Source organism: Cucurbita moschata, unplaced genomic scaffold (assembly GCF_002738365.1).
Source record: "Cucurbita moschata cultivar Rifu unplaced genomic scaffold, Cmos_1.0 Cmo_Scf00029, whole genome shotgun sequence".
In the NCBI taxonomy this organism is placed as follows: Eukaryota; Viridiplantae; Streptophyta; class Magnoliopsida; order Cucurbitales; family Cucurbitaceae; genus Cucurbita; species Cucurbita moschata.
In genome coordinates this window covers 1400144-1422487 of record NW_019268545.1, presented here as the reverse complement: position 1 = coordinate 1422487, position 22344 = coordinate 1400144, and the positions used below count along the sequence as shown (strand labels likewise).

Here is a 22344-nt window from a genome sequence, read left to right as displayed (position 1 = left end):
CAAGAGTGGATTTGGTGGCAGTCCCACAATGATTGAGGAAGAAAACAAAACACCGTTTATAATGGAAATATATTTATAGCGTGTATTTTTTTTAATGGAAATTATTATTATTATTATTATTATTATTATAAGTTAATTATAAATTAAATTAGAAGACTAAAATACGACTCTGATTTAATTGAGTATGAAAATAAAAAATAAAAAATAGAATGAAAAGCAAACTCAATATTTTAGAAAAAAAATTAGTATTTAAACGTCATTAAATAATATTTTATTTTCATTTATAAATTTGATAAAATTAATAAATTTTTATTTTATAAAGCTCCCAACATTTTTAAATATTTTTTATAGCGATTAATTAGCATTATGCATTATGCATGATTCTAAACCAGCCGGCTATAGAGCTAGATTCTTCCTTAGTTGAATTGACGATTCTACCCCTACCCAACTACCCCCTCCTTTTGACTTGCTTTTATCCCCTCGTCTTGTTGGGTAATTTCACTTTTTTACCTAGAGATTAAAACGAGTTAAATTAATAAAAAAATCATTTTTAATTTAAAAAATACTTTTACATTTTCAAATCTTTCAATAATATTTTATACTTAACCAAAAAAATATTAAATAATACCTTTAAAAAAATAAAAAATATTATTTTCCAAAGCTAATAGAACTAAAAACGTCTTTTAATTGTAATTTTATAAATTTATTCGATACGAAGGTTATACAAAATTTGATTTTAATTAAATTATTAAATTTAATAAAAAAATTTGATACGCTAAGTAATTAAGACACTATATCATAAACCAAAATATTAGAGTTTTGAATTTCTAATACCCATATCGAAATATTTAAATTCAAAGTTTATAATTAATAAAATAAAATTTATTGGAATATAATTACTTAGATATTATTTTGAAAATTAGTGGTTAGATTCCCACAAAACAAATAATATAAAATAAAATTTGAAAGACAAAAGATTCTTCGCACGTGCTATAAAGTGTGTTCGCACGTGCTATAAAGTAGGGCCACCACCGGTGGTAGTTGGTTGTCGTATATGTTGGCCCACAACTGATTGAAAATCGATGCAATAAAATACAACATGCTTAAAGAAGTACGGCTTTTCTGGAACTTTATTGCAACAATAAATATTAAATTATTGTTTTTGTCCATATTTAAATATTACACAAAATTTAAATTTAATAAATAAATTAGATTAATTTCTAAAAATTTATTAAATATTTTTAAAAGTTTAATAATCAAATAAATATAAACTTGACCAATAAATTTATAATTTTTTTCATATTCACATAAAATTAATTATTTTGTGTATATCTTCATCGATTATCATCGGTGTGCTCGGTGCACTCCTTTATCAGTAAGGATGTTCACATGATCCAAAAACTAGACCAACTTCAGTGACCTAATTTTTTATTTGGGTTGGGTCGAATTTTTGGAAACCAACCATTCGGGTTGGTTCACAGGTTCACTTTTGTATTATTATTTTTTTTTTTTTGGCTTGATCAACTCGAACAATCTGAAAATAGAATTACAATTTTAACCCTATCTTTAAAATTATTATGAAAATTAAAAATATTTGATACTTGTAACGAATGTTAGTGACGTGATGTAACTTTGTAAATGTTTGATATTTTAGTTTTATTAATTTTTAATTATTAATGTAACGGGTATTATGGATAAAAAATATTTTTTAAATAATTAAAAAAAATTACGAAAATAGGAAGTTGGGTTAGGTAGAATCGTCTATAACCAATGACCTCGTAAATTTGAACACGTGGCAATATTGAGGAATTTAATTTTTTTCGTGATTATCATGCCATCTTGGCCGTTCGTTTCCAAGTGAAGTATGATTGGACGGTGGTCGTTGAAGTTCACGTGAATGTGTCAGAAAAATGGAAATCTATTGATTTTTTGCCCTCTGTAATTTTGCATGTGTTTTATGATTCTAAACGAGCCAGCTATAGAACTGAATATTTCTTAAGTGAATTGACAATTCTACCCTTCGCCAACTACCCCTCCCCAACTACCCCTCCCCAACTACCCCCTTCTTTTAACTTCCTTTTTATCTCCTCCGTAATTACACTTTTACCCGAGGTTAAAATTTCCTTTAATATTGTCGGAAATGGTCGGGATACCTCAGTTGGTAGAGCAGAAGACTGAAAATCTTCGTATCTCCAATAGAAAAATATTGGAAATTTTTAATTTAAATATATTTATAAATCCCAATACAATGTAAAAATGTTTATTTAATCCACGTCATCTCAAACCCGACCGAATATCAACATTTTAGTAGTCATTGAAGGAGGAAGTAGAAAGAGATTTTCTCCCGTTGGCTAACTTATGTTATAGCCTGATGCAGCGGGTCACCTTTTGAATCGAGATAAAAACATGAGAGCTGGAGTAGATGAGTGTGTAACACCACTCGGGTTGCCTTTTATTTGGTAGGTACCATCAGGTCGCCTTTGTTCAATTTGGATCAAACCTTGATACTGCGATTCAAGAGACGAGACTTAAAATATGTATATATAACGAAAAATGAAATTCATAAAAAAAAAAAAATGTATTGACTTTCTTTTAAAAGAAACTACTGGAAAAATGTCACCTACAATGTAACACCCGAGTAAAGATAGGGTACATGAGTGAATCAAGATAAGAACGATCGTTTCATTTCATTTAATATGTAGATCAAAATAGGAAAGAATACAGTTACACCGCTATTTTGAATTAGAAAAGAAATTGCAAAAAAATGACAAATTGATGTAACACGATATAGAAGACATGTTCAATGTTCTTGATGTCCAGTCCATTCAAAAAAAAAAAAAAAAACCAGACCATCCTAAATTTAATATTTATGGAAAATAAAACAATTAAAATTAAAATTCAAAAGAAAATAAATTTAAACGCAACAAAACACAAAGTAATATTAATAAAAATAATATTTTAATTTTAAAATTACATTTAAAATTCTCAAACAAATTCTAAAACAAAAAACATGTTTTTAAAAATAACATTTTTTACAATATTCATCGTAAATAAAAATATTTTAAAAAATGTAGATAACAAAATAAAAATAATAATAATAAATCGTAATTTTACTGTAGTTTAATAATATTTACCTTGACCTTAATTGTTACCGTAGGTTTAAAAATTTTAGTTGGCAATTTATTATTTGGTCTGCTTTTAATGCAAAAATTATTTTAAATATTTAATTCTTAAATATAAATCAGAATAATTACAAAATATCTTTTATAATCATTTGAAAATATTAATATAAAAATAAATAATACGTACAAAAATCATTAAATCGATGTATTATTTTATTTCATTTTATTTTATTTACTTTAGTGGGCCTAATATTTTCGATAATTGCAATGGCTATTAAACCAACTAAGTTTATTTTAATGCTTTGAATTTGGACTGCCCACTCTCTTATCTCTCTTATTCATTTTAGTTTAAATTAAATAATGATTTCAGAACTCCGATGATACTCGAGTAAATGAGTGGTACATGAATGAACCAAGACTACATCTGAATGAAGGCAGTCCTGAAGATAGGATGTGTAATAGCCTAAACTCACCGCTAATAGATATTGTCCGATTTCGTCCGTTACGTATTATCGTTAGTCTCATAAATTTAAAACATGCCTATTAGAGAGAGGTTCCCAATGAAAAAAAAATTGGCGTGAAATCTCTGGCAGACGTCGGAGTTCTCGTTTCAACACCCTTAACACACTCCTCCGTTGCCCACGAACCTTGACTCCTTAACCCATTCATCAGCGACGCTTTGAAGGATCTGGAGAGAGAGAGAGAGAAAAAAAAGGAAAGGAAAATACAAACCCTTATATGTGAGTGTGAATGGAGAAGAACCAACGTCGAAACCTCTAATTTTTGTCACGAAAAGAATCACCAAGACCTGTACGCTCACAAGGGACAAGTTTCGGCGCTCCATACATGTCAAACACCGTCGAAAAAAGGGGATTGGGAGTCGAGAGCATAAAAACGTTATGTTATGTCTTGTAAGTTGCATAAAAAGCATGATATGATTGACATGAAAATAACAAATAGCATGAAATACAACTCCGACATACGCATGAATGATATGATATCAGAGTTGTATTAAACAATAAGCAAAATGAAGATGACAAGACAAGATGCGACGTTGCATTGAGAGATCTTGACCTCGAACAAAGGCAAGATTGAATATTGATGACTTAAGAACTTCAAAATTAAACATATTTTGGTTAAAGTAATTCTATGTTGGGTGACCCAACTTTAAATTAAAAAATGTTAATTAATCTATAAATTTATGTCCAATAAAATAATAAATCAATAAAATAATATAGTTCGCTATTTAAATATGTTATTATTTATTGAGAGAATTCTCATTTTATTTCGTTTAATTTAAATTTTTTTATTAAATTGTATATATTTTTTAATATTAGATAACGTTGAAGACGTTGGAATATTTTAAATTCTCTCTTTATTTAATCTACTAAAAAAAATTATTTAAAAATTAATTGTATTTTTTAAACATCATTTAAAAATAGGAAATAAATAATGTATTTTCATTGAATTTTATATTTTCCCTTAAAAATTGGATAATTATTTTTTCAATTTATTTAAATTGAAATAATATTTTTTTTGTTATTTTTTTAAAAATAACCTAAAATTATTGTATTGATTTTTTAAATTTTATTAAAATGCATCTCTACCTTAATATATTTCAATCTAATCCTTTAATAAATTGTCAACGTTCAATGAATTATAAAATATATATATGATTTAAAATTGATAAATATTTTTAAAAAAAATTTAATAGTATTTATGAATATTAAAAATTATTTGAGGTCGAGCTTGATTGAGTTTAAAAAAAATTTAAACCAACTCGAAATTCTGGGTTGGTTGAGTTGGGTTGAATTGAGAAAATCGTTTGAACCAACCTGTAATTTGGGTTGGTTGGGTTGATGATCCGAGAAACGCGAATAAAGTTTATAACTCAATCCAACAGAACTCAGGTTGGATTGAGTTGTGGAGTTTTTTTTTTTTTTTTTTTTTTTTATAATTATTTTTTAAAAAAAATCATAATAAAACTAAAATATTAAACATTCACGAGTTACAATCCATTGCTAATATCGGTTACAAACATCAAATATTTTTAATCTTCACAATAATCTTAAAAGTAGAGCAGAGTTAGGTTAGGTCGTAACCTTATTTTTGGGTTGGTCGGGTTAACCCAACAAAAAATACATCAACTCACGACCAACCCAAATTTTTTTATTGTTAGAAAGTTCAACCAACCGAAATTATTCGACAAAAAATCTAACACAACCCAGCCCAACTCAGCATTTGAGTTGTCCAAGTTGGTCGGATTCTCGAGTTATGTAAACATAATTATTAATAAAAATTTCTAACACTTATTTATCTATTAGTCACCCATAAACTTACAAAATATTATTCGACTCATAAAACTCTAAAAGGTTATATTAATGGTTACACCATAACCATATTTTTTAATTAAAAAATATTAAAATTAAAATTAGAAGAGTATTAAAATTTTTAAAAATTTTAAAATATTAAAAGTTTAAGAATGTTTTAAAATAATTTTAAAAATGTGAGAGTAATTTAGTGTTTATAATTTTTATAATAATTAATAATTTAGGCTTTGAAAAAACGTTTTCGTTTTAATTCTTTAAAATTTATCAAAAAAATTTTAAAATTATTATTAAAAAAAACCATAGAAATAATGTTTATAGGCTTCAAAAAAATTTAAAAAAAAAACTCAATAATTAGTCTGAAATAACTAATCCTAAAGTTATGGTAATTATTGATTAAGATTAAGTTTAAGGAATTAATTAATGAAATTAAAGATATTATATATTATTACTTTATGAAACATTTTTTTAATTTTGTTTTATTTAATAATCGCACGGAGGGTAGAAAGGTGAAACTAATAATGTTTTGACAGATGAGGACAATAATTTAGAATTACTAGAAGGTTGAGAGGGCAATTTGGGTATTTCACTCAGTTTCGAAAATTTTGCGTGAAAGCCATTTCCTTCGGCACGGGGTTTTCGCCTATAAAAACCTGATTCTGTTACGTCTTGCGCTTGCTCGTCCCTGATTTCCGGTACTCCCATGCCGCCACGAAAAGTCTAGGCAATCGTAGCTGGCGGCCTCTCTTGCGCCTCAGATTCGCGCGATTTCTTACTTTCGACGTTTTGTTTTGTGAGTTTTTTTTNTTTTTTTTTTTTTTTTTTTTTTTTTTTTTTTTTTTTTTTTTTTTTTTTTTTTTTTTCCGATTCTTGCTCATCTGTTTGTTAATTTGTTGTTGTTTTACATTTTTCTAAACCTGTTAAGTTGCTTCTGGAGGATGCGCGATTCGATGGCGTAGGTTAGGAGCCTGAAGATTTGTCTAGATAATCTTCTTCGTTGATCTCGAACGAACAGAGCGAGAAGATCTGTGTGCTGAATACGGTAACTGTTCTTCTTTGGATTTAAATGCTCATATTCTTTCTCGAACTTTCGCGTTTTGTTTGTTCTTTATTCTGCGTTTCGATCTATTAAACTTTTTGGTTGAAAAATTGTTTCCGTCATTGTGTTGATTTTAGTTTTAAGCTGCTCGTTTACAGATCGATACCTATACTTACATACATTACTGAAATGCTGAAATGCTGAAATAGAACATTTCGGATGTGAAATCAGAATATATTTTGAAACGAAACGAAAAACTCAGAAACAAGTTCTTTCAGTTCCGAGTTTAAAATTAATATTTTCCTCTACTTTTTTTTCTCTCTATTTCCGAGGGTTGCTATCTACCGCAAATTTGTTTATAAAATATATCTATTTTCTTCTCTGGTCAATTGTCTATTTTGCCATGCATAGACTACTGACATACAAGACCGACTTTCTTTTCTCCTTTTTAGGGATCTGAACAGAACTCTTTTGTTTTTTTCGCTTGGATATAGTTAAGGAACGAACTTCCCCTCACGTGATTAAGTACAGCTCCTCGTTGATTCCACATGGTAATTAGGCGATTCATTGTTTTTCTTTTCTTGATTTGATTTGATTTTTTTTTTTAATTTCATTGATTTGATGAGTAGTCTAGCTTTGTTCTGTTTTTTGTTATTAGAATTTTCTATTTTAACCAGTTGATATTAATTCCTATACTTTTAAAAAATCAATAATTTCCATCTTTGATATATTTTTGTTCTTACCTTAAATTTGTCTTCCTCTTCTTCTTCTTTTTATTTTATTTTTTTATTATTTTTTTTATTTTTATGAAATCATCTTTTTTTTTTTTTTTGTTAAAGTTTAACGACTAAATAAAAATTTAGAAACTAAAATACAATAAATTCTAAAATTCATATACTATAATGATAATTTTAAATGATTATGAATTAAAATAAAATAAAATTGTAAGATTAAAATAGTATATATTAGAATTGGAGTGCTTGTAGCCAGTTGTATTTCTGGTATTTGATGGGTTTGATTTTGTCTTTTATTTTGAAGGGTTTTCTTTTTTAAGAAAAAAAATCAAAATTTCAGATCGCCATTGATTTTAAATTACTTACTTTTATCATTTTGCGTTCAACATGGAAGAACGTTTCATACATATCAAAACTCTCCCAAATTCAAGGTTGTTTACATTCTTCTTCCTCTCCTTCCTCTCCGGCCGAAATCTCCGCCACTGACCACCGTCGGCGTGTTTTCGCTCTTCCATTTCTCTCTCTTACTCTTCTAGAAGCTCACCGCCATCGCCTTTCTCCTTGTTCAGCGACGCTCCCTTCAAAATTGGTCGAAATGTTTTCGATCTAAATTGTTTTTGTTTCAGAGATCTATGTAGAGATCTATGTAATGAAGTGAGTTAGTTTTGAATGAAAATTATTAATCATTTGTTTTTATTTTAAAATTTAAAAGTCTTGCTTTTATTCTATATTACTTTTAAAATTTTATGGATGTTTTTTTTACATAAATTAGTAATAATTTTCATTCAAAACTAGTAGTAACGATACCTTTTAGATTATTTTTTTTAGGGTCGGATTGAAATATTTATGTGTACTTTTATTAATTTAGTCATTTATAATATATATAATACAATTTATTTTTTATTAATTAAATAAAAGCTATACATTTAAAATATGAAAAAAATTTGAGAAATATGTTTCATAACCTTTACTTTTCTAATTGATTTCATTTATTAACTATATTTATCTTTTTCTTTTATTCTCTCCCACAGCATTGGAAGAGATAGATTTTAGAGTATAAGCATATATCAAGATATTCTTTAAATTAAAATGTAAAAAAAAAGGAAAATAAATAAATAAAATATAAAAGTTAAAAAAGCAAATAAAAAAAGGAATTTATTTTTTAAACGAATGTTCATGAGGAATCTTTACTTTTCAACTACTCACGAAAGTATAAATGTTTATTTTAAAATTATAAACTTTTTAGACGATAAAATTTGTGTTAACTTTTTGAAGATCAGAAATATTTTTAAAGTGATTTTTAATTAATATATATTTCCATGATAATTTTGCTCAATTATCACGTATTTATTTAATAATTTTATATTAAATTATTACTTTTCTCCTTTCTCTTCCGTCTTCCTCTTCTATTTCCATCCCCTGCTTCTTCTTCATGGTCCTCGCCGTCGCCGCTCCCGTTTCCAGCTCCATTGTCGTTCGGATGCACCACCAGATTCAATTTCGGTTCCATTACGACTGTTTAAGATGCTTGCTTTTGTTTTAGGGCATTGTTTTTCCATGGAGTTCTTTGAGTTAAGAAAGCCGGAGAGATTAGCACTTTTTGTTAGAAATTTGTATGTATTGTATTGGGGGAGCTATAACCCACTCACCCATATGAAGGATCCTTCTCTAATATTGAGAAATTGGGGAATGGTTAAATTTTGCTGCATCATCTTATAAGTGGACATCAGTATTCCATCGGAGGATTGGAAAACGTGGAGATTGGATCCTCCTGGCAACTTCTCTAGCTACCAATGAGTAAATTATTGATACACAGCAATTGGGCTAGGAGAAATGAGCAACCCCGACTTGCGTTGAGGATTATTGGGAGGAGTAGTCCCACATTGTCTATGGATTTATAAATAAGAAATACTATCTCCAGTGGTACAAAGCCTTTTGAGAAGACTTAAAAAAAAGTCATGAGGTTTATGCTCAAAGTAGATAATATCATAACATTGTAAAGGTGCGTTGTTCTAGCTCAAGATAGATGTGTGGAGTTGTAGCTGCCCAAACCTACTACTAGTAGATATTGCCTTCTTTGGGCTTTCCTTTTAGGACCTCCCTCAAAGTTTAAAATCACATGTACTAAGGAGAGATTTCAAAGAATGTGTTGTTCCCCCTCCAACCGAGGTGTATTCTCACAATCCACCCCCTTTCAGAGCCAGACACTGGGCGGTGTGCTAGTGAGGATGCTGGGCCTCGAAGGGAGCTGGATTGTGAGATCTCACATTGATTGGAGAGAGGACCGAATGCCAATTAGGATGCTGGGTCCTGAAGGGAGCTGGATTGTGAGATCTCACATTGATTGGATAGAGGAATGAATGCCAATTAGGATGCTGGGTCCCGAAGGGAAATGGATTGTGAGATCTCACATTGATTGGAGAGAGGAACGAATGCCAACTAGGATGCTGGGCTCCGCAAGGGTGGATTGTGAGATCTCACATCGATTGGAGAGGAGAATGAGTGCCAACGAGGACACTGGGCCCTGAAGGGGGGTGGATTATGATATGAGATCCCACACCGGTTGGTGAGGGGAACGAAACATTTTTTATAAGGGTGTGGAAACCTCTCCCTAACACATGCGTTTTAAAAACTTTGCGGGAAAACCCAAAAGAAAAAGCTCAAAGAGGACAATATTTGCTAGCGGTGGGCTTGAGCTGTTACCAAAATAATCTGAGTTCTAAAGTGTGGGGGAGTAGTCATATAAGTTAATTTATAAGTTAATTTAATACAAATTTATTGATCTATGTAACGTGTAAGCATCAATCAAATCTCATGGGAAATTTTTTTGAGTATTAGCAAATTTTCATACTATTTCTATTTTAATTATGGTATCATATAAAATAGAAGAACAATAGTATATAATTAGGAATATTTTCAGTAAATTAAATGGTCCAAAAAGGTGGTTGATTCGAGCCTATCAACTCTAGCTAGAGCCAAGTAGGGGATTGAGTGTCTGATTATGAATTTCACTACTTACTGAAAATTCATTTATAATATAGAGTTTGACTTCTGCACTACTTAGAGGACGGCATGGTATTGCAAGTTCTTCATTGGGATACCAAGTTTACTGCTGAGCTCTAACCTGATATGTAATAACAAAATGGTCTTTTTCATTGTAGTTCAGGTTTGAGATCTGTTTCTGAACCTTGATTGATTTTGTTTTGTTGTTTGTTCTTTTCTTTTTCAGTTTAGGACAATGGCACCACTGCTAAACGATCAGTTCAGTTTTCAAACGCCAGAAAGTCAGACTGTCCAGACTAAAAAAATCCCCAACAAGTATCCTGGCTGGTATTCACCAGATACAGGAATTTGTCGTAGTGTACATGCCTCTAGAGACTTGCCCACTGATCCATTTCTTGATGTTGCCTCTTATATCCTCTCCTTCCAACACAATGGTCGTTCAGCTCTCATTGATTCCTCCACTGGACATTCAATATCTTACAGGGAATTGTATCGTATGGTGAATTCCATGGCTTCTGGGCTCCAAAAATTGGGTGTTTCACAAGGGGATGTAGTCTTGCTTCTGTTACCAAATTCCATTTTCTATCCCATTGTTCTTCTGGGTGTGCTGTATTTGGGAGCTGTTATTACAACCATGTTTCCTCAAAGCAGTTCTCAAGAAATCAAGAAACGAATCAGTGAATGCAATGTGCGGCTGGCTTTTGCAACACCACAGAATGTTGGGAACTTTGAAGCATTTGGAGTTCAGGCAATTGGAGTACCAGAAAATACGAATTTGGACTTAATGAGGCCTATGGGATTTTCTTCTTTTTATGAGCTTATTTCAGGTGGTTTTGATTTGAATAAAAGACCTGTGATTAGACAGGAAGATACAGCTGCTATATTGTTTTCTTCTGGTACGACTGGAGTGAGCAAAGGGGTTCTGTTGACACATAGAAACTTTATATCTACGGTCGAGCTTTTTGTTCGGTTTGAAGCTTCGCAGTATGAGTATTTGACTACAGAGAATGTGTATTTGGCTGCTATACCAATGTTTCATGTGTATGGTCTCTCCATTTTTGTGATGGGATTATTGTCATTGGGTTCTAGTATTGTTGTAATGAGCAAATTCGATGTCAAAGAGGTGGTCGTGGCCATTGATAGATTTAAAGTTACACATTTTCCTGTTGTTCCGCCAATAATGATAGTTATGGCTAGGACTGCAGTGAAATTTGGTGGGCACAAATTTCGTAGTTTGAAACAGGTTTCTTGTGGGGCTGCTTCTTTGAGTAAGAAGATCATAGGGGATTTTGTGCAGGCTCTCCCTCATGTTGACTTCATTCAGGTACTGACTCTTTCATACGTTTAGCCAATTCTGTTTATGATGGGCTCTGGGAATAATCTACTTGTGGATGATCATAAACTGTGTCTAAGTCTAGCCGACTTCTAATTACATCATTCAGTCTTAACAAGTTGTGAGATCCCACATCGACCGGAGAGGAGAACAAAACATTCCTTATAAGGGTGTGGAAACTTCTCTCTAGTAGATGCGTTTTGAAAACTGTGAAGCCGACAGCGAGATGTAATAGGCCGAAACGGACCGTATCTACTAGTTGTGGGTTTGGGATGTTACAAATGGTATCAGAGTCCAACACTGGGTGGTGTGCTAGTGAGGACGTTGGGCTCCCAAGGGGGGGTAGATTGTGAGATCGCACATCGGTGAGAGAGCGGGAACGAAACATTCCTTATAATGGTTTGGAAACCTTTTCCTAGTAGATGTGTTTTAAAAACCATGAAGCTGATGGCGATATGTAATGGACCAAAGTGGACAATATCAGTTAACGATGGATTTGGGATGTTACAAATGGTATCAGAGCCAGGCGGTTTGCTAGCGGGGATGCAGGGCCCCTAAGGAGGGTGGATTGTGAGATCCCACCTCGGTTGGAGAGGGGAATGAAACATTCCTTATAAGGGTGTGAACACCTCTCCCTAGTAAACGCATTTTAAAAATCGTGAGGCTGATGTAATACGTAACGAGCCAAAGTAGACAATATCTGCTAGCGGTGAGTTTGTGATGTTATAAATGGTATCAGAGCCAAACACCGGGCGGTGTGCTAGCGAGGACGCTAGTCCCCAAGGGGGGTGGATGGTGCGATTCCACATCGGTTAGAGAGGGGAACGAAACATTTCTTATAAGGGTATGAAAACCTCTTCCTAATAGACGCGTTTTAAAAACCGTGAGACTGGCGCGATACATATTGGATTTGTGATGTTACAGTCTTATTTGGAACTGATGAATTTTAGCTTAGAATATTGATAGTTTAAACATGCTTGAATTTGGTGTATTCATTGTTAGGGATATGGCATGACTGAAACCACAGCCGTAGGCACCCGTGGCTTCAATACCAAAAAGGCTCAAAATTATTTGTCTGTTGGACTTTTAGCACCAAACATGGAAGCTAAAGTTGTTGATTGGGTTAGCGGATCTATCATGCCGCCTGGTAAAACCGGCGAACTTTTGTTACGCGGACCTGGTTTAATGAAAGGTTTGAAGGATTCTTTCTAAAACTGTCCTAAGATCTTGTTAAACTACCATTAACCCAGAAGTTTACGCTTCATCTGTTGATATATCGGTTTTTTTCCTTTCGTTTTTTTGGCCTTTACAGGGTACTTGAATAATCCCGAGGCAACAATGTCCACAATAGACCAAGAAAATTGGCTACATACTGGAGACATCGTCTACTTTGACCGAGATGGATACTTGTATGTTGTTGATCGTTTGAAGGAGGTTATAAAGTATAAGGGCTTTCAGGTACAGAACAGTGATCGATACTTTCATGTTTTCTACTTCGTTAAAGATATACTACTTAAGCTTATGAGTCTCCTGCAAGTCTAGACTGAAATTTTAACTCCTCAGCCAACTAAAGTTAGATAATTTCGAAAAAAATTTAACCTTTAAGTCCTGTTCCTTCGCTCTACCCGTGCTTGTGACTAGAGATGTTTATTTTATTCGCGAGAACTCGCCCCGAACGGGGAGGGAATTTCCCATTTAGACGAAGAATGGGGAGGGAGTGAGGAACATTTTTTTCCTGTTAAATAAATCGGGTCCCCACCCCGTAAACATCTCTGCTTGTGATTAGAGATGTTCATTTTATTCGAGGACCCGCCCCGAACGGAGAGGGAATTTTCCATTTAGATGGGAAATGGGGAGGGAGTAAGGAACATTTTTTTTCCTGTTAGATAAATGAGGTCCCCACCCCGTAGACATCTCTGCTTGTGATGTGTCAATACTTGAAAGAACTTTGTGAATTCTCCACAAGCTCTACTCGTGCTTGTGATTAGGGATGTTCATTTTACCTGCAGACACCCGCCCCAAACAGAGAAAATTTTCCGTTTTGACAAGGAATAGGGAGAGAGCAGAGAACATTTTTTCCCGTTAGATCTTGTGATATGTCAAATAATTAAAGAACTTTGTGAATTCTGCACAGGAAATAAACTTTTTTAACACTGTCTTTTCCAAATTTTTTTGATAATGGAAGTGCACTTTTATAGAATTGTTATTTGTAAAATATAATTGATATTCATCGCATCTAGTGTTGTTCAAAACGAAATTTATGAGTAATAATGATAAATTTGGTTATATGTTCTTTTGTAGATCGCTCCTACTGATTTGGAATCAGTGGTGATCACACATCCAGAAGTTCTTGATACTGCAGTAGCTGCGTAAGTATTCTTCTAAACACGCCTTTTGATATTGTCTTCTTTAGGCTTTTCTTTTCGAGGTTCCCCTCGAGATTTTAAAATGCATCTGCTAGGAAGGAATTTCTACACTCTTATAAAGTATAAGAGTGCTTCATTCCCCTCTCCTTTTTGAAGCCATAATCTATCAAAACACAACAACTTAGGTTACTACGTACCCTTGAATGTCATTCTATCAAGAGTAGTAAGTGCCCATCACGGTGATAAGACTTTCATGATACATCTGCGCAAGACTTATTCTGCTATACAACTTTAGATAACATACCTGGTTTCGATGGGTCGTGTCAAGGTGAGTCATAGAGATATACGATACTTTACCAAAAACAAAGTCTATAGGACCTAAAACTCGACTGTTCTGATACCATTTGTAACAGCCCAAGCCTACTGCGAGTAGATCTTGTTCTTTTAGGGCTTTCTCTTCTGGAGTTCCCCTCAAAGTTTTAAAATATATATGTTAGGAATAGGTTTCTACGCCTTGTTCTCCTCTCCAACTGATATCGGATCTCATATTGAGAAAGGAACAAAGTCCCATATGTGTTTTGTCTAGTAAAGAAGGAAGCTGGTTATCTCCACATGTTCAGGATAATTATGAACTACGATTGGCAACTACGAAACACGAACACTCAAACATAGAACAAGATTCATGAAAAGACTAAACTCGATCATTTAAAAATACCGAGACTAAAATAGAATGAAACTCAATATATGGACCAAAATGGTATTTTACTCTAAAGAAAACCGACGTCGATCCTTTTCCGGTTTTCTTTTTACAGGGCCGAAGATGAAGAATGTGGGGAGATTCCAGTGGCATTTGTGGTGAAAAAGCCAGGAAGCTCACTCTCACAGAAAGATGTCATCGATTATGTTGCTCAACAGGTTTGCCATACTTGAAATCCATGCCATTTTCAGCACTAAAAATGCAAGAAATGTAAACCCCACAATGAATTTCTGGTACCATTTCTGGGCTCTTACAGGTTGCGCCATATAAAAAGATCAGAAAAGTGGTGTTTACAGAATCAATACCCAAATCTGCTGCTGGCAAAGTACTGCGTAAGGAACTGGGGAAGCACTTGCCTTCTAAACTCTGAGATAATATCCCATTGTTCTTCCTTCTATTCCTTAATATTTTGGCTGTGTGCTGTCCATAAGGAAGTAAGATTTGTGCTAGTTGCGACGATTCCCTATTACCAACCTTATCCTCCATTCTTTTAATAAGTTTGAAAGGCGAGCTTTGGTTTGGTATCTACTCGGGTTTTTAAATTTTCGATTTTGTGTCGGTCGTTTAAATTTTTAGTTTAGTCGTTGATTCTTTTAATAAGTTTATGAACTAAAGTTTGTGTTTCCACTTCGGTTCTAAAATCCTCATTTTTAGAACTTTGTGGAAAGTTTACTCGAGTTTAGGTTAGTTTGGTCTTTAGGTTTGAAAATGTGTGCTAATAAGTTTAAAAGGTGTTCAGTGTAGGGTGTACACGGGTTGAGTTTGATTGGGTTAGGAAAATTTTTTTGGACCAACCTAAAATTTTGGATTGATTGAGTTGGTGACCCGAGCAACTTGGATAGAGTTCACAATCCAATTAAAAAAAAAATCTTATTTTTACTATATGTTACATTCATAACTAAAATCTCGTAAAGTTCAAATATTAGTGAGTTATATGTTACCGTGCATCATTATCATAAACGTTAAATATTCTTAATCTTTTTAAAAGTAGAGTTGTGGTACAACCATATTTTTGTATTGGTTAGGTTGGCTCGACTAAAAATGTGTCAATTCATGTACAAATAAAAAATTTAATCCAACCTAACGCGAAAAAATCTAACGAACCCAACCCAATATTTATAATTTATATTTGACTAGAGTCAATTAGGAGTAATTTCATAAACAAGACTTTATAGGGTGAATGTGTCAGAAATACACTTGTAAATATTGTTGTTATTAGCGGTTGATTCAGGAAAATTTATTATCTCCGAACTCATCTAGAGTTTTTTTTGTGATATATCTATTTATTATAATCATCCCATTGACCCCGACCCACACGAACTACCCAACTTAAATCATAAACATTGTGTTTAGTTAAATTTTAGAAAAATAAAAGATTCGATCCGATTTGCAGATCAACTCGACCAATTCGAATATGTATAAAATCACTCGACACGGCACGGCACACGAGCAACATAGTCCCATTATTGTATTTTGACCATTTAGGTAAAGTCTCTTGACAAGTTTTTTTTTTATTACTATGAAGATTTCTATACCATTTTTCTTTTTACCAAAATTAGCGGGGAGTAAAAATTACGGACCAAAGTTAGGATACAAACGGCAACACTTGATCATCTCCTTCGGTGAAAGAAGACACATGTCAAATCATAAAGATCTGAGTGCGGTCCATCCTCTGATTCATCAACGGCCACTCAACGACTTCCCGCAGCTTCTCAGTCTCTGCGACACACATTTCCATGGCGGCCTCCTCCGCCACTCCTCGTCTTTCATTTTCATCCCTCTCTCTTTCCAAATTCCTCCATCCATCAGTCCCTCTCGCAATCCATTCGAATCCATGGCCTCAATTTCGTCCGTCCAATTCCAAAAAATCTCCAATTCCTTTCAATCGCAGCTCTCGAGCTGTTCATAAATCCCACTCTCCCACTGAATTAAACAGAATCCTCTTCACAGTCCCCTGTTCCGATCGAAGATTTCTGGCTATGGAGTCTTCAGAAACTCTGCCTACTTTCAGACAAGGTCTTCTGAAATCGGCCGCCGCGGATGGAGCTACCACTTCTTCCTCTCTCTGTCAAAGTGTAAGCATTAGAAGATGGATTTGGTTCTTTTTTCTTTGAGGTTTCGGATCGTGATTTTGTTGTATTGTGTGATTTTTCGTTTTTGCTCTGTAGGTGTTTGGGGTAATTCATTTGGTTGCTTCTCTTGGAATTATTCTTGCGATTGATAATCTCTTGAAAGGGGCTTTTGTGGCTGCTGCGATTAAGTTTCCCAGTGCGTTGTTTGGGATGTTTTGTATCTTTTCTGTTCTGTTGGTTCTTGATTCTACTGTTCCTTCTGCTGCTACCGGTGTTATGAACTTCTTTGAACCAGCTCTCTTGTTTATTCAGAGGTGGCTTCCTTTGTTCTATGTTCCATCCTTGGTTATTTTGCCTTTGTCTGTGAAGGACATCCCTGCGGCGTCTGGGATCAAAATTTGTTTCATAATAGGTACTGAATTTGTTATCGTCTATGGCATCTCAACTGTGAGAATTTGATTAAGAAAATCTTAAACGAGCCTTACATGTCATTTGGGGTTGCTTGGTTACTCCTATCCACTTAATGTTTTGTGATTTCTGTGTTTTTGAGTAAAACTAACTCCTACTTAAGGTCCCGTGTTCGAATCTTCAAGTGAGCTTAATAAAGAAAACTTTTTATGTCTCTTGTAATGGCCCAAGCCCACCGCTAACACATTTTGTCCTCGTTGGGCCTCCCCTCAAGGCTTTAAAACGCGTTTGCTAGGGAGAGGTTTCCACACTCTTATAAAGGATGTTTCGTTCACCTCCCCAAATAACGTGGGATCTCAGAATCCACCCCCTTCGAGGCCCAACATCCTCGCTGGCACTCGTCCCTTTCTCCAATCGATGTGGGACCCCCACCAAATCCACCCCCTTCGGGGCCCAGCGTCCTTGCTGGCACATCGACTAATGTCCACCCCCTTCAGGTGCTCAACCTCCTCGCTGGCACATCGCCTGGTGTCTGACTCTGATACCATTTGTAACGGCATAAGCCTACCACTAGCAGATATTGTCCTCTTTGGGCATTCCCTTTCGAGCTTTCCCTCGAGGCTTTAAAATGCGTCTGCTATAGAGAGGTTTCCACACCCTTATAAAGGGTGTTTCGTTCTCCTCCCCAACCGTTTCGGATCTCACAAGTTGAGCTTTGGGGCCAGCTAAAATTTAGTTGTTTGCCTGCTGTTAACATCTTTATGGAATCCCTTTTGAGCATGAAATATGTTTTTGTTTCAGTTCTCAATTCACATATGTAAGCATGGACTAGTTTCTGTGTAAACTATTGATAATCGTCTACCACTTTTTCTCTCTTCCCCTCTGTGGATGTTTGAGTTTCAGTTTAAAGGCTGACCCTCTTCTATTCGTTGGTTCTTTGCAGCTGTCGGTTGGCTAGCTACTCTGTGTGTTGCAGGATATATGGCTATAGCTGTTAGAAATGTTGTGAAAACGGAAATGATTGATGCTAAGCCGATGAAAAAACCATCTCCCTTTTCTTCAGTTGAAATGTGGAGTTGGACTGGAATTTTTCTGGTGGCATTTGTTGCTGCTTTGTTTTATCCAACAGCACTAGGGACAAGTGCTCGAACATTCCTTCCGTTTCTCCTCGCCTCGACCGTGTTAGGCTACATTGTGGGTTCTAAGTAAAGTTCTATTATCCTTAGCTGAAGAAAGCTGAAAAGGATAAAATACCCTTTTACTATTCTTATATGGGTTTTACTTCTTGTACTTTGCATCTAATAGTTTTTTGATATATGATTGTCAGTTTACCAGGCAGTGTTAAGACAGTTTTCCACCCAATCATCTGCTGTGCAATCTCTGCTGATCTTGCTGCACTGGCTTTTGGATACCTCTCCCGCACTGGGCTTGATCCAATTCTAGGTATAATCTACTGTTTCAAGATAGTTGCTACGTTTTGATCTCTCTCTTTAGTTGACAGTTCAATAAGTAGCAGATTGCAGCTTAACTATTTGTTTCTTAAATTGATTTCATGTAAAACTTTTGAAAGTTTCTCCCTTGTCCTCCCATGGAGTTGGTGTTAGAATACGAAAAAAATATAGTTTCTATATTGTAACAGCTGAAGCCCACCGCTAGCAGATATTGTCCTCTTTGGACTTTCCCTTCTGGGCTTCTCCTCAAGGTTTTAAAACGCGTCGGCTAGAAAGAGGTTTCCACACCTCTATAAAGAATGCTTCGTTCTCCTCTCCAACTGACGTGGGATCTCACATATACCACACTGTATTTAGATTATGACTTATGTAGATGGATCCTTGAGTTCACTCTTTTTGTGCACTGAGTTTTATAGTTCGTATCTCACTATTATGCAAATAATGTTTGTATGACTGTTAATCTATAAAATTTCAGCTTCATATTTGACAAAGGTATCATCTAACCCTGGAGCTGGTGATATTCTAATGGGATTTTTGGGATCTGTTATCCTCTCCTTTGCTTTCTCAATGTTCAAACAGAGAGAGGTAATTCGCTTTCTTATTGATCACATTCAATGAGTTGAACTTCCTGTTTGTGAACAACATGGTTTGATCTTAGAAAACCTAATTCAATGAATTTAAGTGAAGTTTTCTTTTGGCTGGTAAGGGCAATACAAAGTTACCACCAGCAGATATTGTCTTCTTTGGACTTTTTCTTCCAAATTTCTCCTCAAGATTTTAGAACACATATGTTAGGGAGAGGTTTTCACACTCTTATATGGAATGTTTTGTTCCCCTCTCCAACCGATGTGAGATCTCGGATCCACCCTCTTTAGGGGGACAAGTGTCTTCACTGGCACGTCGCCCGGTGTATGGCTCTAATACCAACTGTAACAGCTTGAGGCGACCGCCAGTAGATATTGTCCACTTTGAGTTTTCCTTCCATGCTTTCCCACAAGGTTTTAAAATACGTCTGTTAGGGAGAGGTTTTCATACCCTTATAAGAAATGTTTTGTTTCTCTCTCCAACTGATGTGGGGTCTCACAAATACCATCGTGGCTATAGAGAAACTCCCATCCAATAATGATGTCCATGAGAATGAACTTTACGTTCCAAAAGTTTTCCTTTTCTCATTTGAGCTTTATTAAGAACAATGGAAATGATAAAATTAGGGATGAAGAACCTCCGGATTACATTTGGCGCAGGGAATACTGTATTAGTATTTCTATATTTGAAATCTGTCTTGTATTTTGCAGCTCGTTAAAAGGCATGCGGCTGAGATTTTTACCTCTGTCATTATCTCAACCATATTCTCGTTGTACTCGACTGCTCTTGTTGGACGTTTTATCGGATTAGAACCGAACTTAACTGTTTCCATTCTACCAAGATGTATAACTGTGGCATTGGCACTTAGCATTGTGACATTCTTTGAAGGTACAACCGTACAACTACAATCGTCTTGTAGTTTTATGAAACTGTGTTTTATATGCAAAATAGTTAGCAAAATGTTTAGCCGCGACATGTCTGGATGCTCATAATTGTTATCTCAAGCTGTTCTTCTGTATGATACTCAACTAGCTCAGTTCATAGCATAGCTTTCTGACGTTTCTATTCTTTCCTGGTTGTAGGCACCAATGCATCTGTCACCGCTGCTGTGGTTGTTGTAACTGGTCTGGTTGGGGCAAATTTTGTCCAAGCTACCCTTGACAATCTGAAGTTCCGCGATCCTATCGCCCGGGGAATTGCAACTGCTTCTAGGTATGTGCTATGTGTCACGGTCATGCTCGACAGTAACAAGTTGTTTTCATGCATAGGGAGTGAAACCCATATAAGATATTATACAACGTGCTCATAATTATGTCAAATTCTCCTCGATCCCATTTCCTTTATTCTTTTTATCTAGGAATCACAAATTTCACAATAGTACGATATTGTCCACTTTGAGCATAAGCTCTGGTGGCTTTGCTTTTGGTTTTCCCAAAAGGTCAGATGTATTTCTTATTTATAAACTCATGATCTCCCCTTAATTAATCAACGTGGGCTCCTCTCCCAACAATCCTCCTCTCAAACAAATTACACCATAGAGCCTCCCTTCAGGCCTATGGAGTCCTCAAACAGTCTCCTCTTAATTGAGGTTCGACTCCTTCTTTGGAGTCCTCGAACAAAGTACACCATTTGTTTGATACTTGAGTCACTTTTGACTACACCTTCAAAGCTCACAACTTCTATGTTCGAGATTTGAGGATTCTATTGACATGACTAAGTTAAAGGCATTACTCTGATACCATGTTATGATATTGTCCACTTTGAGCCTAAGCTCTCATGATTTTGCTTTTGGTATCCCAAAAGGCCTCGTACCAATGGAGATGTATTCCTTACTTATAAACCCATGATCATCCCCTTAATTAACCAACGTGGGCTCCTCTCCCAACCATTCTCAACACTTTTTCCTCAATGTGATTATATACCTCAATTCCCCAAGTTCACCCACACTTTTGTTATAGCCTCGCTTCAGTAATCTTTGAAATGTTTAACAGAAACTTGAAAATCAAATCATTGATGTTCATCATTATGCTAGGCATTGTTGCCAAAAACAGAGTGAATCTACTACTGAGTTTTAATGTGTTTACCATTGAGTTGATCCACAATTTGTTCGTGTTTCAGTGCACACGGGCTCGGAACAGCAGCGTTATCGGCTAAGGAACCCGAAGCTCTACCGTTCTGCGCCATTGCCTACGCGTTGAATGGAATTTTTGGCTCTTTGCTTTGCTCACTTCCAATAGTTAGGCAAAGCTTGATTGCCATTGCTGGGTGATATAAAGCCAGTCTCTTGCTCACTGTCATTGCTAAGCTGTCTGGTATAAAGAAAATCATGGAAGCATGGAGTTTTTACAGGGAACAAGATGCTGCTCTGTGCTCTTCTAGTTCATTCATTTAGAAGCTTCATTTTTCTGCAGTTCATACTTAGAATGTAATGTTCTGACAGTGCTGTAACTATTTTTATTTTACAGAAATAGAAAGGAAGAAAATATATGCTTAAATTATGCTTAAACGTCGTACGATCTTAATTATGCTACAAAAAGTACGATTTCATAGTATGTTTTAATTTTATAGTATTATTTTTAAAGTTTTAAGTTACAATCAGTAGAGTTATAACATTTCAATTGATCTTGAGTTATTTTAAGGTTTATTTTCAAGACTATAAATAATTTCAATAAATAATACTTTACCGTCGGTAGGAGGATACCCTTCAACTTAAAAAAAAATACTTTTATTGTTAATACCATGTTTAAAAATATCTGAAATTGTACTTTCAAATCAATATATGGATAGAAACGGTCGTACTTTTAACCACCAATATATGGATAGAAAATGTCTATCTACATCTCATTAAAACTTGTAAAATTGTACTTTTAATAATCAATATATGAATGGAAACTGTCTATCTACATCTCATATAGATTAAAACATCTCATTAAAACTTGTAAAAGTGTACTTTTAATAATCAATATATGAATGGAAACTGTCTATCTACATCTCATATAGATTAAAACTTTTACTATATTTTTTTTTAAACGTGATTCCGTCCATATCTTTGAAGATAAGGGTATATTTGAATTAAAAAAAAAAAAAAAAAAGTTAAAATGTGTTAAGTTTTTAAAAAACTGTGTTTTTTAATTTTTAAAAATATTT

General features: G+C 34.3%; 2 protein-coding genes and 1 long non-coding RNA gene across 5 annotated transcripts; 2 read left to right on the top strand and 1 right to left on the bottom strand.

The window, feature by feature from the left end:
- The first annotated feature begins 6105 nt into the window (after positions 1–6105).
- LOC111464107 (4-coumarate--CoA ligase-like 6) lies at positions 6106–15209 on the top strand. Of its 3 annotated transcripts, XM_023108198.1 has the most exons (9): positions 6106–6242; positions 6387–6491; positions 6983–7039; positions 10452–11549; positions 12561–12750; positions 12871–13016; positions 13860–13927; positions 14737–14839; positions 14938–15209. In XM_023108198.1, exons 3-9 carry the CDS (start codon positions 7037–7039, stop codon positions 15049–15051), a joined length of 1722 nt encoding a protein of 573 aa, XP_022963966.1. In that variant the 5' UTR covers positions 6106–6242; positions 6387–6491; positions 6983–7036; the 3' UTR covers positions 15052–15209. The 3 variants fall into 3 exon arrangements, with proteins under 3 accessions (XP_022963966.1, XP_022963967.1, XP_022963968.1); XM_023108199.1 differs by lacking the exon at positions 6983–7039; XM_023108200.1 differs by lacking the exons at positions 6106–6242; positions 6387–6491; positions 6983–7039 and adding an exon at positions 10151–10353.
- LOC111464124 lies at positions 14537–21272 on the bottom strand. The gene is made up of 3 exons (XR_002713994.1): positions 21260–21272; positions 20172–20175; positions 14537–14615 (listed from the first exon to the last, which is right to left on the bottom strand). It is a non-coding gene; the product is annotated as an uncharacterized LOC111464124 (long non-coding RNA).
- Positions 16342–21695, top strand: LOC111464110 (plastidal glycolate/glycerate translocator 1, chloroplastic-like). Its single transcript, XM_023108202.1, has 8 exons — positions 16342–16756; positions 16850–17165; positions 18105–18366; positions 18489–18604; positions 19088–19197; positions 19908–20085; positions 20280–20409; positions 21316–21695. Exons 1-8 carry the CDS (start codon positions 16418–16420, stop codon positions 21464–21466), a joined length of 1602 nt encoding a protein of 533 aa, XP_022963970.1. The 5' UTR covers positions 16342–16417; the 3' UTR covers positions 21467–21695.
- Positions 21696–22344: the final 649 nt, after the last annotated feature.